The sequence below is a fragment of the Merops nubicus genome, unplaced genomic scaffold (assembly GCF_000691845.1).
Source record: "Merops nubicus isolate BGI_N331 unplaced genomic scaffold, ASM69184v1 scaffold8426, whole genome shotgun sequence".
In the NCBI taxonomy this organism is placed as follows: domain Eukaryota; kingdom Metazoa; phylum Chordata; class Aves; order Coraciiformes; family Meropidae; genus Merops; species Merops nubicus.
The window spans coordinates 80,980-98,235 of NW_008616914.1; the positions used below are offsets into that span (position 1 = coordinate 80,980).

The 17,256-nt window shown below is 35.9% G+C and overlaps 1 protein-coding gene across 1 annotated transcript in view; it reads right to left on the bottom strand.

Annotated features, from left to right (window-relative positions):
* The window catches only part of USP34 (ubiquitin specific peptidase 34), a gene marked incomplete at its 5' end in the record, with an annotated part of 85,731 nt that extends 69,114 nt beyond the window's left edge, over nucleotides 1-16,617 (bottom strand). The window contains 11 exon segments of the mRNA XM_008942970.1: nucleotides 501-628; nucleotides 713-828; nucleotides 2,489-2,703; nucleotides 3,158-3,774; nucleotides 4,324-4,454; nucleotides 4,851-4,886; nucleotides 5,460-5,589; nucleotides 5,996-6,121; nucleotides 8,395-8,487; nucleotides 8,581-8,662; nucleotides 16,556-16,617. Coding sequence (XP_008941218.1) covers nucleotides 501-628; nucleotides 713-828; nucleotides 2,489-2,703; nucleotides 3,158-3,774; nucleotides 4,324-4,454; nucleotides 4,851-4,886; nucleotides 5,460-5,589; nucleotides 5,996-6,121; nucleotides 8,395-8,487; nucleotides 8,581-8,662; nucleotides 16,556-16,617 — 1,736 coding nt within the window.
* Nucleotides 16,618-17,256: the final 639 nt, after the last annotated feature.

A 17,256-nucleotide genomic window follows, 5' to 3' on the forward strand; every position in this document is an offset into this window, starting at 1 on the left:
TAGTCTTCAAAATGCACAATCTCACAGCTTTGGTTGGTATTAGAACAAGTTATCTGAGGTGAAGGTACTGCTACTACCCTCCAGCTGCTGCTTCACAGAACTTACACCCTGCAACAGACCTGGTAGAAAAGAACTTGTCTGTTCCTCAGCCACTTGCCCATATCATCTAAATATTCAGTTCAAAATGTTTATGCTGCGGCACCTGACCTTGCACTCAACTGGCTAAGGTGTGGGGCCCATATCACCAAATGGTAGGAAGGCAGTAACCTCTGGCAGAGGGGAGAACAGACAAATGCAACAAGGTAAGAAATTCAGGACATTGATAGAACAGAAAAATGGAACACCAGGTACATCCATAACACCTTGAAAACTATCCTTATACTTTGGCTTTTGTCTGCTCTAACTTGTCTTCCTGTAAAATCAAAGGACTGTTATCATCAACTTAGATTTCCTATAAGTTGCAAAAAGAGATAAATGTAAAAACAGATCATTTAAGTTACCTGTTGTTTGCTAAATTTTCTAAGCAGCCTTCAATAAATCTCATTCGAATCTGTCTGTCAGTGAACCAGCACACTAAAGAACAGAGCAGCTTCTCTGCTTCATTTATTAACCCTTCAGAGAGATGAATCTACAGCAAGTAGAAAGAAAGGTCACTGAATAGTATTATATTTATTTTCTTTTAAAAAATATTATTTTCTGCTATTCAACTTACTGCATCTTCATCCTGGACCAGATCCCACAAAAGAGTATTTCCTTTCTTACAAACATTATCCAAATTAATGTCGGTCACCGCATTACTATTATATTGATGTTTATGAACTGCTGGTCCTGAACAAAACACAAAGACCGTTATTAAGTAAATAGAAGGAACTATCTGATCTGAATATTATTCCTTAAGTGCATGAACAACATGCTTTCCTGCTTGAAAGCTCATGCAACAACACTGTAATTGCAGCCTTTTTCCACACAGGAGTTCTCAAAAGAATACAAAACATTATGACCACCCGAGAGCCAGCAGGACAGTTAAGCCAATATTTACACTGGTTTTGGCAAACGGCGACGTGCAATAAAAACAGTACTTAAGAATTGCAGATGCAGGTGCAATTGCTTTTTAATTTAATTGGATTCAATTCATAGTGTAATTAAAATATTTCTTCAGTCCTTCTCTACTACTGTGGTCCAAAGGGAAGCATCTTTATAGCTACCATGGTTGGAAAGCAAGAAAGCAGCACATTTCAACAAATTCTCCTCATACTGCATCATCCCCTATATCTAACTAAAAAACAGGAATAACAAACACTGTTTTTTTCTATACAACAGAGTATCAAAGTGCATGACTTCAGAAACTCATCATGTCTTCACAAACACTGAGAGATATTCTCTTCCTTTGATATGACCACAGCTGGCACCATTCATTTATCTACTATTTTCATGTAAGAGAAAAGTCAAGTAGAAAATTTAGATTGCATGCAGCACACTAATTATTTGCTCGTGCAAAACTAAGGGTGTCAAAAAATCTGCACTAAAGGTCTTATGCTCAAACAATAATTTGGATCTTCAGTAAGCTCTTTAGTATCTACAGAAAAGATTGATACAATATGTTGACTGACAGCACGTTCAACGTCAGGCTGAAATTATAATTCCGTTTCACATAACAAGAAATGTTAAACCTAAAGAAAAAAGACACTTCTTACTCGACTGTGTTTCTGGAAAAGAATATAAATAGTACTGGCTTTTCTGTCTGCTGCAAGATAGCAAACCTGGGTTTGTCAGAGCAGTGAAGAAAAACATCAAACCTTCACTAACCAGATCTTCCATTATATTTAAAAGGAGGACAAAAAAGAAAATAAAAGCTGCCACAATAGCATATGGGAAGATAATATAATTCTTGCAAAGTGTTTTAGTAGCATCTTAAATTGCACCCTGAAATAAACTAGAAGATTTGGCAATGTAAGATGAAATAGTATAAAATGCCCTTTAAGGCAAGCTCCCTAAGATATCAAGTTATATTTTAACTCATTTTTCCAAAATTATCCTCTGTACAGCCCATTATGGTTAATTCATTTAAGATGACAAATGTACAGAATTACAATAAGATCCACCCACCAGAAGAAAAATCGCATAATATTGTGGAGAGAAAAGAATATCTCCCATCTTTCCTTTTACTTTAATAACTGAATAGAAAAAAAAAAAGCATTTGCTAGGCTCTTCACTGCCTTTATTTGGTTTAACTTGCATTAAAAGCTCCAGTAGAAGGGCAAGCAGAGGGGGAATTTTAAGAAGGTAAACACAGATATATCTAATGTGATAGAAAAATTAATCTCTTGTAGAAACAGTAAAATCTCAGTAGTCACCATAGTTTCTTTGGGCAAATACACAAGTATGGTTAAAATAATTTTATTATTATAATTACTGGAGGCTAAGCCAAAATTATACAAAACCAAGTTAGAATTGCAATGTCTTTCTGTTTTCTTTTTATCACACTTACCTTGACTAAGATGTTCGTGATAGATAGAGGCAAGGTTAGGAAGGTGCTGCTGAAGATGAGACGTTAGCTCAGCATGTGAATTAATCTGTACAAGCTCTTCTTCACAGCCAGACTCTTCCCCATCAAAATCAGCCATATTTTTCTCTGATTTTGCACTGACTTGGGAACTACTGCAGCTGACATCATCTGCACTTAGCATATCATCAACCATATGGCTGTAAAAGAAAATTATTAGAAAGGAAAATATCAAAGAGAAAGTTGTTTGTAGGAGATTGCAAGTCAGTAGACATCTCCCCATAGCTAGTCAGGATGGATCATCTGTCTGAACAGCAGATCTTCATATGAATTTGAAAAACAACTGCAAATAAATTGAAGGCCACACTATCACAATGATTTTTTTTGTCTTCTTGAACGTTAAATGAATACAGTGTTTTCTGAAACAATTTTAACCTTTTGTTAAATGCTGTCTTATTTATTGACTACAAAAACTTCACAAAGAACTTTAATCAGATGTTAACAAAGTAAGATTACTGTGTAACTATCTGCAATAACTATCATTAGACAAAATTATCCTGAACTGTAGCAAAATGTCCATTCAAATTTCTGCCCAAACTGAGTATTTTTTAATTGTGCTATAGAAGGAATCAGAAGAAATGTCAAGCTACCTACCCGTCATGGTGATGGTGGTGGTGGTGGTGATGGTGGTGATGTTGTGGCCCAATGAACTGCCGACAGTTAAATAATTCATTTCCAATAGTTTCCCCAAGGAAGTCCCCTGTGTGAGTTATACAAGAATCCTGAGACCCTTGTGAAATGTGAGTAGTGCTCATCTCCCCTGTTATATCATGCTCTGCATCCTCAGTGTGAGAACAAGCATCTAACATTCTAATCCGATTATCCACCGGCGTCACGGAGTCCGCGTTAAAAACATGGTCCTTTCCTGCCCCATTGTTTGCACCACTCCTCTCCGATGCCCCTTGTGAATCCCCCAGACAAATGCCTGTTTGTGAGTCCAGCTTCCTGCTTCGTAGATCTGTGCTCCTACTGCTCTTCTGAGGATTATGACTCCTATCTTCTTCCTCTTCGTCGTCCTCCTCTTTGAGAGCTTCAATATCTGCAATGTCTTCGGACTGCACCTCGCTGCCAGGGCTTCCAGCAGACTGGCTGGCGTGACTGGAGTTGGCCTCATTACTGGATCCATCACTGTGGCCACTGCTACTACCAGGACCACTACTGCCATCCTCACCACTGTTGGCTGTCTCATCAGAGCTTCCTTGCATGGACTCCTGAAATTTTTTTATTTTTTTTTTTTTTTAAGATTGGTGGAAAAAGAAAACACCACTGAAAATATATAATCAACATCATCATCATTCAAACACTGTTCTACATTTATGACCCATGTGTCAAATCTACATGTCTCCATTCTTTCTCAATTTGGTTGCCAATGACAAAATGCTCTGAGCAAGATTTGGATTTAATAATTTAATTTTTGCATTACCTTATTCATTGCAGGGTATATGTGCAGGCTTTGCACACAGAGTGACTCATAAAAAATATGTCATGCAATCCCTTACCAAGAGATAAATCTCTCCAAAATACAATTTAAATGCAGGGATCTGTCTGAGGTGGTTTTTTTGCAGCGCATTTCCTTATAGGCAAGGTACAATATATGCTATGTAAACTGCATGGAACATAAGATTCCAGGCACCCACTATTCTGCTGCAGGTAAGAATACATGTCATAGGCTTGTTCAGGCTTTGAAACTATTGCAGAAAAAAACAAATTATTTAGGCAACTCAGTAAAAAAATTCACAGCCTAAGAGTTATACTCCTACCTCTGTATCTGAAAGCCTCTGCTGTACATGTTTTGTTCTGTTAATGAGCTGCTCCTCCATTTCAATATCGCTGCCCCCACTCTGATGGGTGTCACTGTTGTCACTACTTTGAGGGCTTGCTGCTGGTGACCCTAGGTCAAAACCATATTTCCCAGTTACTTTGTAATATATATTAATTGGAACATAACAGCATGTCATAAATCTGCCTCAGATGCTGAACTCAACATCATTTTTTCTGCAAACATTTGAGTAAGGGACATAAGTCAATCCACATTTCTAAACACTAAAAATTCCTTTTAGAACACTGAGCATTTGACTACAAAATTTGTATCCTGATGTCTCCTCTGGTCAGTATATAGCAAGAGCTGTAAGAATTTCCTAGATTCTACATGAGATAAAATTTTCAATGGACTTTTTAGAAGAGCATAACTTCAAAGTTTTACTGGTTTTCTATTCAAATTCAATAGCTGTAGCACTGGAGTGTCAAATGTATCAGGTTGTGGTGAACTTCTAAAAGCTATACTTACAAGGTGAAGGTGCTGCTCTTCTGAGCTCCTCTTCTTCTGAGGGGAAAAAAGCAGGATGGAAAAATAAGTGACTAAAAATCTTTTTGTCAGCATACAGTTGTCCATGATTCATAAAAATCAGCAGTAGGAAAAGGAAGGGAAACTATAGTGAAATGGCTAGGCAGCACCTGTAGTAATGACTGTGGGGAAATGGTGTCAAGTAAAAAGAAAAGCTCCAAACCCCTGAGAAATAGCATGTAATATCAAAATATAGGTCAAAATTAGATATGCTTTTGTAAGGTTTTATGTAGCTATGTAAGTTACAGATGTTCAGCAGTACAAGAACGGTTAACTGATGAGTTGTGTACCATCCTCTTAATTAAAAAATAAAAATAAAAATACACAGTACTTTAGATACACAAAGAGAATTGATCTTAAATAGAGCTCTCCTAATATGCTCACACAGTTTTAAAGCTTTCATCTTTATCCTCAGCATGAAAAATCTGCCAGCACGACGCTTTTAAAAAATACCTCAAGTAAAAAGGTCTGTACATCCTTTTTGTCCAGAGTCACCAAGAAGACTACAAAAATTAAAAATTTAACTACCAGCTCTATTAGAAACCCACATACCTTTTTTGTTTCCCATGGGTAGATTGGTACTCAGCAAAGATGCAAAAGAACTTTGTTTTGACAGCTGAGCCTTAGCTGCTAGTGCATTATTCCACAGGGCTTTTATAAGCATTGATGCCAAATACAAGGTCTATAAACAAAACCAGAGAATGGTGCCATTAAGGAGCAGTAGGTTTGGTATGCAAAGATCCATTGTTGATCTTTCTATATGTCAATACTATAGTTTACCAAAATGAACTCATCAACATAAAAGGAATGCACAAAATAATGTAATGTGAAACACTAACTTCAGACACGAAGCTGAAATCTATGCAGTATTCAAAAATATCTGAAATAGATGATAATCCAAAAGCCAGAAGGGGCCTATTTGAAAAAATATGACAACTTTACTCTGATAGTTTCCTCTCCTATGCATTAACAAATATTACCTTTAAATGCATTCCTTTAGAAAGACAAATCCAAATCCATTATGCTTGTTTAATATACTAGCATTGTTTCTTCTCTCATCATAGGATTTTGCTTGCCTTGTTTTTTACCTGTTCAGTGTGAGCACTTGGATGAAGAGTTGAGACTAGGTTAAGGAGATGTCTAAGTGGGACAGGATCCAAGTTTTTGATCAAAGAAGGAAACAAGTCATGTATGTAACGACTGCAATGCTTTAGCTACAAAGTACAAACAAACAGAGAAGATAACAAGAACCACAAAATGAAATTTAAAAACAAATAAAAATAAAGCAAAGATGGATAAAACTCCAGCAATTAAAGAACATGTCTGCACAAATTCTCAGGAACCACATCCTATAATTCCAAATTACATCAGACTTGCAATTTTGACTAAACTTAATTTTCATATAGTAAAGCATGTAAAGTTTAGTAAAATGAAATGTGACAATGTCCTCCCTAGTTCCAGTTCTAAGAGATTTGGTGAAAAGAAGTGGAAGATTATTTTCTATTTTAACCTAAACATATCTTCTACAAAATTAGCGTACATGCTAAATCCTGAAGGAAAGAATACTTGCAAGGATAACCTTATTAGCAGTGGTAAATAGAAATAAAGACATTACAGGCTAATATGAGATTGAGAGACCAGAAATGAACTGTGTGAGGATTACTTACAATTCTTATGTCTTTCCAGTAATGGATATCAAAAAATATGACAATGCATTTAACTAACTACTCATTAAAGAGACCACAGTCCTACAAGTGTCCTTTTAGGTTAAATGCTGCTTTTCATAGTCACTCAAAGGGTCTGTAAGGATGTTGATATTAAAAAAAGATAAAATAGTGGTTCATTCTTTGTTTTATTTTGCCTTCCTGGAATATCAAATATCTGTGTCAGCAGTTTATGGGGTACAGACCCATATCATTCATTTCATATGATTCCACCTGGAGTGAAATTACATGAGTTCTATATAAGGATGTCTTTAAACATCTTGAGATATCTGCTTTAAGTCAGGGATAATTTTTGTCCAAAAGCTCATTTAAAAAGTGGAAAATACATTCCATATGGCCTTCTATTAGTCTAAAGGTGTCAAGCATTTTAAGCAATACTAGAGGTTTAAACCTTTTACAGGAAGTAATCAGGACATAATTATGTTCTCAAACATATGTTTGTCCTTTTAGGTTAAATGCTGCTTTTCATAGTCACTCAAAGGGTCTGTAAGGATGTTGATATTAAAAAAAGATAAAGAATGAACCACTATTTTATTTTATTTTGCCTTCCTGGCATATCAAATATCTAGGTTTAAACCTTTTTACAGGAAGTAATCAGAACATAATTATGTTCTCAAACATATGTTTTGAAAATAACAGGATGTCAAAATGAACATGTAAACTGTAAAAGAATTAACAGGTAAACTGTAAAAGAATTAACAAATTTGGGTAATTATATTAAGTTCTTAAAATAGTATAGAAGATAAAAAACCAAAGGTCTAACACACACGAAAACATGCAAGAAGGTAAAATATCACTTAAAAAAAATTAATTGAAGTAATTATTAACTACTCTGACAGAGCAAATCCTTGGAACCTATTAGGAAGAATGGTGTCATAATGAGCATTTATTAACATGCCAGCTGCATGTTACAATGACAATGGACTACAGAGGTTTCAGAACACAGCACTATTGCATTGAAATACATAGAAATACTGATATGTATTTAACAAAACCCTTTAAATGTAACTTTTATAGAAGTATGTTCCCTATACCTGTTCAAAGAGATTGATTTAATTTCTCTGACCTTCACATTGAAACCTTGAGGGTTTTTTCCTGTATATTTTTGTTTGGGTTTGTTTGATTTGGTTTTTCTAATAATTAAGATAGAATGAAACCACAGAAAAATAGTTTCCACAACAGGAAATAAAAATGTCTACTCTATTCACATCCCCTAAATTAAACTTTCCACAACCTAAACTAAAAATCACAGCAATCCATTAAAAGCAGCAAACAAATACATCTTTTTCAAGGAAACAAGCCTATCAGAGTTTCCAGGTTCACCAAGCAAAGAATAAAATCTCAGTGCCTTCTGCAGATTTTTAACACCAGCACTGTAGCACAGCTATAAAATTCACTGCCACAATTTTCACCTGATTGTTCCCACCAGGAGTTACAGAGATGGAAGCCACAATACATAGGAGCAAGGCAATGTAGCACAACAGTAAAAATATTACATCTACACCACCATCTTTATCTCCATTTTTAGTGAAAATGCTGTGACTTTGCTATTTATTTATTTTTTTTGTATAAAAGCAGCCTGAATTCTTGCATCTAATGAAAAAAAGTAATTGTGGTGGTTACCTAACAATATCTTGGTCAGCAGAACAGACACACAGACAAGAAAAAGAAACTCAGCTTTATGAATATAAACCAAAATCAACTGTTATTTTCTGTGGTTTTTTTTTCAATCTCTCCTGCAATTATAAAAGATTTACATATACCTGTGCTGCAGCCCAGATACAGTCTATATGTTGAGTACTAAGTCTCCCTTCAGCTGCAAGAAAATTCAGAATCACTTGGCACTGTTTGATGATCTGCAAAGTGAGAACATATTGAGGAAAGATTTACTAGAACAAGAAGTTACTCCTCCAGGTTTATACAACAAATAATCACAATGTTATACAAACCTCAATATGTAAATTTGGTCCAAAAATGTGCTCAACTACATTGTTGCTGATAAGCCAGTCTGCGAGCTCTTTTGCAATTGACCTAGAGTTGAAAAAAAGCATAAATATGTAAACTATCTGCCTGTAATATAAACACTGTGCTCTTCCCTAGCACAGCATGTCTTTCAAATTAGTAGCTGTGATTGTAACAAGCATATGAAAACTTTTTGGAACACAAAGTGTACTCAACCTGCATTCATTCAGGTAGGAAGCAAACAATTTCCATATTCTTTCTTTAGCTGAAAGACTAAACCCAAATATCAACATTTCCCTCTCACCCCTCTAAATCATTAGTAAAGATGTAACCACCAACAACCCTACCAGTGTTATTGGCAGAGCTCAAGACACCACCTGTAGACCACTTTTCAGAGACCTCTCAGGTAAGATTTTCATACATTCTGCTGTTTAACCCCAGTTTAAAATGAAATTCCAGAACTATTGAGTTCACAAATGCATATAAAGGTAGGAGTGATAGAAATTATTTTTTAAAGAAAACCACTTAAATATATTTAGATTCACTTGCCTAAATAGCACCTCATCTAGCTTTAAAAAGCTGTTTTACCTGATTATACTTAAAACACACATAGCCTACAGACACTTCTATATTCTCATTTTGTTTCACCCCTAACAACAGGCACCTTTACCCACTGCCAATCCACAAGCAAACATTCAAACAGAACAGGACAAGGAAACTGAATTTTCCAAAACAAAGCTGAACTTCCAGAAAGGAGTCTCTGTCTGGAAACTGCATAAGCTCTTTTCTATTCCTTCCTTTCAAGCAAATGTTTGTTTACCCAGATTCTGGCACCAGAAGCAATCGGAGGACATCCCAGTATTTAAAGCACAGCCTGCAGTTTAAATGGCCCTGGAATAAAAGTGCTCTGTTTCACGAGGAGGAGAGGATGGGAGGGAGGAGCTGTCTTAGAGGACTACAGGAAGCATTTTTTACCACTATTTGTGACACATTTATGGTCACTAATAAATTCCAGGATTGCCAATCTTTATCATCTGCAATAACAAAATGAGATTCTTTAGGTGAAAAGAGATTGCCTTTGTAGGCTTTCCAAATGGGATTCACTTTGCCAGGGCATGCTGCCAGTTCTTCAATTGTTTTGAATTGCCTGATCCCTACAGATCAAGTCAGCATTGCTCCCATTACTCAACACACATCATTCCTAATACTACCCTTTTCTAATTCCAGGACACAGGGAAACACATATTCTTGTATTGTTCAAAAAAGATAGTGTCCCTAATAATTGGCTAAACTAATAATTGGCTCACAAGGTACAACAGTTTACCAACAGTGTCATTTATGGCTTATTAATAAATTTGCTGTCATAGTGTGAAGTCAGTTTGACAGCATATCTGCTCAAGCAGGGATAAAAAAGACAAGCTAGGTCTCTTCCAGGAAATCCAGATCTACTTAACTTCCCACACCCTCATCTCAAAACAAAACCAAAACCCCATCACCACCCCCAATCCCCCAACTATGCTTACCCCAAACCTAACTGTGGAGCGTGCACGTTACAGGATCATTCAGACTTCGACTTCTGCCTAACAAGTATCTGAAGTAAGACCTGTTCACACATGAACTGTGATTTTGCAGCTTTTAAAGCTGAAGCAGCCTGTTATTCATTTGAATATATGCGAGCAGTCTCCTTTAGCAACAAATACAGCTCTAAAAAATCCTGCTCTTACCCACCTGCCTCCATAGTGAGTTACCGCAGTGGCACTGCCCATATAGCTCAAGAGAGTAGAGCTCTGATACTCTCCATTTTGTCATATATCTGGTAGATTTCATCTTCTATCAAAAGTGCCCAACCCATACTCTGAAAACTGAACGCAGCCTGAAAAACAGCTCCTTGAACTCAGAGCCTATTTGCCCCCAACTGCTTCTTCACATTGCTTCCCCTTGCTGTGGACAAAACGGCTCTTGCTGCACAACCAGAAGAAAAGCAGAAAGCCTCACAGTTTGCATTTTGCACATATAAAAGGTAGACAGATCTGGCCACATGAATCAACATATACCTCCTAGATGCAGGAGACCTGAATGGATGCACATCTGGTTATGAAATGTGAAAAAAATCATCGCATATGGCCCTCCATAAGAGGTAGAAGCCTTAACACCCAAGCCATATGTCAACAGAGGTAACACTGTTTCAGGGCTGCTTAATTTCTTCTTGGGTCTGAATTTTTAAACCTGTAGATTTCAGAATAACCCCCAGAAAAAAACTGCTAGATTTACTAGGTATGGTTAGTATGAAAGAACATACTGCTCCGTGTCTCTTCAAATCAAAAAACTACTGCTAGTGGCACAATGTCCATCAGACATTGCATCCAGAGTTCTATGCTGCATTTTAGCTACTCCATAGGGAAGAACAAAACCCCTCTTACAGAGCCAATTCCTTCACATTTTATTACTTGAGTATGGCAGCTCTCTATTTCTAGTCTGCAACATTTTTATTTTTCCTGAGAAATAATGGATTATTCTTTTGGAGGAATGCCTTTAATAGATGTATTCTCAGAGGTAAAAAACTCTTTATCCTACTGGTGAGCTCAACAGTGATAAAATGACATCTCAGATTTCTGAAGGTAAACATTCATTTGATATGGATTTCTTGAGGATGATGAAAAACAAGAGGATCCTTGTGAGAGGCAGAATGCAGTCTTTGTGTTTCCCAGAGAGAAGTACTCCTCCCAGAAAGTTTTGCTGAGAGTGCACCAAGTTTGTGTATTGTCACTTACCCTGTTTTTACTTTAATAACTACCAAAAGCCCTATAGCCTTGAGAAATTTCAGATGCACTCAAGTTCATAAAAAAGCACTAAGTTCTGAGCTGTCCCAATTCAGCAGGGCAACCTAGAATAGCTTTTTATTAAAAGATTTAAAGTGTAATTTTCAATATTTTTCAATGCAGTTTCATTTCAATTTCTAGCTATGTTAGAACTTCTTTCACATAGGCTGCATTTTTCATAATTCAAAAGTATTTTTTCATAGAGCAATTTGCAAACTATTGTATGACTACTACTTTACAGTATCACTACAATTTGGGCAACTTAGCGAGAAGCCAATTTTCAGTAAAAATATGCTCAGATTTTCTTTTAAAAGAAGATCTTCAAAAGGTTATAGAAAAATTGTCCTCTTTCATATGAAAGGAAACAGCGAGAGTGAAAAACATGCATTATTATCAAAGTATAGATATGCTTTTCCCTCTAACACAAAGGTAGTACAAAGAATGGTTTTACAAATTAGGTATCTAAGTCACACAGACCTTAGTAGTAAGAACATTCACCTTGGTAATAACACGTTAACTGCTTTTCACAGATTCAGTAATTGGGATAGCAAGAGGAAAAATCATTTAAAGAACCTGACACACTCTACAAGTCTGCTGTGGGTGCAGGAGGAAGACAATGACAAAGTAAAGACAGCAGCTACTCTAGTTTAATTGTCCCTAAGTCTTTCTCACACTGGAAATCTACACAACGTGTTGGACTACACGATCTCCAGACATAATCCCTTTCCCCCTAGACTTGTAACTTCAATTCACTGACAATTCATGCCTGTCAAAAATAACTGTTTTACTTCCAAGAAATGAAATTCAAGCACTTCTGACATTACTTTCCCCAGGCATTCCGTGAGACTGTGGGGAAGAGTGGAAGCAATCCTGTTTCTGATCTAACCTGACGTCTGTGAACTGTACTTGCAATAGGCGAATACTAAAGCTTGAATTTTGTTTATTATAGTAAATAAAACTATCTGGAAAGAAACTACAGTTTACATGTTTTCCTGATAGATCAAAGAATTTCTCTCTATAGGAAGACTGGATTAAAGTCCTAGAAACATTTTAATCTAAGGCTGTGGTGCAATACTGGGTAGCCACATGATGATTCAGATCCAGGAACAAATCCCACAGCAAAATAACACCCCCAAAGAAAAACTTTTTCATCCAACCATCATTTCCCAACACAATTCACCACACAGCTGCAAAAACACTGGCTCAGTACTGGATGAAATACAATAGCAAGTAAGAAACATCACTAAAAAATATAAACTAAAATCGTGAAAAAAAAAAAAAAAAAGGCTGAAATATAACAAGCAGCTTGCAAAGGATGACAACTAACATTTCTTAAGAAAATCACTGAAATAGCATCTTCAGCATAACAATGGATGGAAAACACTAATCTCAACTATTTAGGATCAGAAATGCGAAGAGGATATAGCAGGCACCTAGCCAACACAGACCTATGCACAAATTTCTGTTTGTGAGCACACACTGTCTTATCTGACACTCCAAAACCACCACTCTGACATGATCTTGAATATTTATTAAACAGCTGTGTGCGCCACTAGAAATGAGACATTAATGACCTTAGACAAAACCTTTACTACTATATTTTTTCAGACAAAATCTGTAAAGATTCCTGGAATGTGGAATAGAGAGAGGGGAAGAGGTGTTGAAATGATGTTGCCATAAATTCAGCTGATGGGTTTACATAAAAACTGAGAAAGCAAGATTTAACGTGAACTAAGAGAACAGTAGTGAAGGGAAAAGGAATACAAAACTTGCTGTTTGAAAGCTGAATAAATAGGGAAAGGGAGGGAAAAGAATGGAGAACTAGACCAGATGTTTCTGTTCACAGGTGAAGGGAATTTTGGACACCTGAAATTACTCTGTAGGAAGCTTTTTAAGTGAGGGTAATCAAGCTTTTAAATGAGGCAGGAGGTCATCTCAACATCAACCCAAATCCCAAAACTCCGATGCTTGGCTACCTGCCAAGTGAGGAGCAAAGCAAAATATCTCTTTACACATGTTATTTCCACAAGCTGCCAGGGTCCTCATTAAGGAAAAAACTGTTTTTTCCTCTTGTGGTCCAAATATCACCGAGAAAAAAAAAAAATCTTTCCCTCCCTGAAAGGCATGATCATTTTTCACTAACTAACATCAGTGAGATAGTTTTAGAAAGCACTATTCAAAGACCTGAACACTCTTCTGCTCAGTCTCATCATTTTGAGTTCATTAGATTTCACACTATTCAGTACCTTCGACTGTAAAGATTTGGATTCTATTTTAAGAGCCAGGAACAGCTAAATTAGAAGTATATCTCTGAGGGATATTATGAAGTTGAGTCACTGAGACAGTGCACATATCCAGACAATACGCATACTCTGTCACCACAACCCCTCAACTCTAGAGAAGATAGTCAAGTAAACTAAATCTAAGAAGACATACAAATACCTACAGCTAGGAAACAGATTTCTCTGCCTTAGCTTTCTGCTGCTTTCAAGTGCAGATTGTGAAATCCACTGTGCTCCTAGACAAAAGATGCTTTAGCTCATCCTACCATGGGAAAATTTGCAACTGTGCAGATAAAGGTGGGAAGCTACTGTTGTAAAACATTTGCTAAAAAATCCTGATGATACTTCCAAAAGGGAAGTGCTAGGACTGACTGACAGCTCTTGTTTTTAAAAAAGGTACCTCCCACAAACCCACCTTATCAAGATACAGAAGGAGAAATCCCAAAGGTTGACAGTTCCAAATGCATCTGGAAAAGTCAAAACACAGAATGGGGATGACCAGACATAATGCAAAACATCTTCCTTTGATAAATCTGCAGAGGCTACAAAGGTACAAGATAAATCTTAGATTTCCTTTCTCCACTAAGGAGAGAAAATAGGAATGAAAAGCTTTCCTTTTGCTGCTCATTCAATCACTGCCAACTCCCTAAGTGCCTTCTCATCCAAAAATTTCTTCTGAACAGAGCCTCTAATGAGAGGGAAGCTCTGTTCTGAACTAAGTGTAGATGTGAGACATTTTTCCCATTCTTCTGCACTAGCCTTTTGTGATTATTTGGCTAGAAGAAATCAGTGACTTCAAAAGACACCTGAAGATAAGCAGCAACACTTGATACTGACTTGCACCCAACTTTTCTGGTAAAACACCAGCACGACTGGAATTCAGATTAAAAAAAAAAAAAAATCACATACTACAAAAGTGGAGAAGAAGGTCTTGTGTTCATGCTGCATTCCTTTCAAATGACAGGCTGTTTACAGGGCATCCTTGCCAAGAAAGTAATATCCCAAATGAGATTTTGACAATTTCCTTCAGCTTTAAAATAACTCTGATGTTCTTATATAGTACATCTGCTCTACCGCAGGGAATCTTAAGCACCCTTCTCTCTTTTTCCCCTGTTGATAACTTGTCTTTTTTACATTTGACACAGAAAATCAAACAGCTTTTTATTAGGTTGAACTGGCAGAATGATGTTAACATTCCTTAATCAGTTGCTACTAGTTAACAACTATTTTGTTGACAAGGGGTTTCAGAGAAACTAACCACCTCAGTTTCAGATTTTCAACATGAAGGAAAGAGGAGAAGAAATAGATAAAACTGAGGTTTAGCAGTGTAACAATACACCAAAACCTGGCAGTAAAGTACTGAAAATACTCCAGCCAACCAAGCCACCTCACGTACTCAGCATGTTATGCTCCTGTATTATCTACTTCTGCTACACCAACAGAACTTCTGTTTACTACAGAACTAGAGGCTTTGGAAAAAAGAAACCAACACATCTCCCAGAGCACAAGATATGTATGAATAATAATTATAAGTGTATAGTATTTTAGTATTATATTAAAGTAATAAAAGTGTGATCACATTTATTAAAATAATGCAGATTTTTTTGTAATACACATGAGCTTAATGACACTACATTCAGGTTCCATCGTATCATTTGTGTCACAATCTATGAGAATTTAATTTTTTCTGACCCCATGTATCAAAATTTACTTTGAAATAAATGGACAGCATGGACTCATGCTCACCTATTGATTTGGTGACAAAGGACAAGAAAAGGCTGATCACAAGCAGTTATTTGTTTTATATTCTCAAGATATCTTCACAGCTTTATGGAAGCCAAACTGTCCTAGATTCTGATTCTTTATTTTTAAAATACCAACCTATTACCATAAATTCCACTTAAAATATTCAAGTTGATATTTACATGAAATCTACAGTACTGTGGTCTTGACTGCTGCCAGATTTCAATAAGCAGGTGTTAAAATAAAATTCTCTATAGTAAAAGTATCCAAAGAAAAAAGAAAGCCAACTGCTGCTGTAACAGATTTCTTGTTCATGAGCAAAAGATAGTGGAGAGTGTGTCTGTAGTGAAACAAACACCCACATGGATACAACCCCCAAGATAAATGTAAAGAGTATATATCTAAGTTTATCTTAAGCTGTGAGATAAAGGGTATATCACAAGTGAAATCTCAGATTTTACATATTTTGCCTATTTCAAAATAACAGTTATTTCAACTCTCAAAAGACATACTTTTGTCTGAATTCTAGATAGTTCTAACAATAAGTATAAACTTACTACAAAAATCAATACACTTCCTCACTGGAATACAATCTCACATATCAATCTTCTTGAAGATTTATGGGAGTTCCCTTTAAAGTTGTTACATACACCTGAATTACACAAATAAGGACTTGGAAGAAAAACAATAAACAGCATAGCCTTGTAGACTTGGTGGAAAACTAGTAACACAGCTGGGAGCCAGAGATGGCAAGAAAAGTCTTAGTTCACTAAATAATCAGGACAAAGGAGAAGACAGAAAAAAATACTACTTGATTATAAATTAGCTGGTTCTTATTATACATCACAATGGAGATAACAGCCCATTATAGGTATTAATTCTTTCATACAGTTTTCTAAAGGTTACCATGACACACTCTTTTAAGACAGTAAAAAATCCAGAAACATTTAGAAATATTTTTCAAGTTCTCTTTTAAAACTATTTATTAAACTCCCAGTTAGAATATTTCTAATAAATGTCTCAGATTATCCCTACTCCCCACAGTGTACAATCCATAACAGTACAGAACTGCAATCATAGAGCACACTTAAAGTATTTGTAATAATGTTCCTACTTACGTTTCTGTGTCTGAAACTAATGACTCATTATTACACACATCATTGAAGGTATGAAGTTGGTTCTATAGTCAGAAAAAGGAAGAAAAAAATTAAAATTTTATCTGAAAATTCTGTGAGGTAGTTTTATTTTAAAACAGTATTAGTGACAATAAACAATTTTTTCTAGTACTTTCAATGTTTTTAAGTAAACCTTTTTGACAAAAATTTGAACAGGCATTCTAGTAGGCAAGAGGGGTCAATTTTCTTTTTCAATCAACCCTTCTTTCACTAAAATAACTAAATCATGTTACAAAACCCCACCTACTCCAGAAATCAAAACAAGGTGTGTAGCAGTCACTTTACAATTAGGTTTTCATAACAAATGAAACACATCCTCTGCAAATTGATGGTTTAGGATGAGCTTCCCCCTTATTGTAACATTTACCACAGCAGCAAAGATTTCTTCTGTCACATTATCAGTATTGAAAGTCAAAAAGAGTCAAAATTACATATTTTTACATTAAATGAAGCTTTCAAAGGTATCCAAACTGATAAATCCAAGAAGATCCCAGAGAAAAAAAAGCCTATTGAAGTTTTACATCTGTCTTCCACCCTTTTCCTCAGGATCAGCTTTCCAGACACAAAGCCCTGTCTATGGCTCTGTATCCAACTCTTTATATGTACATACTTAAAGAATTTAAAATTATAAAATAATAATATAA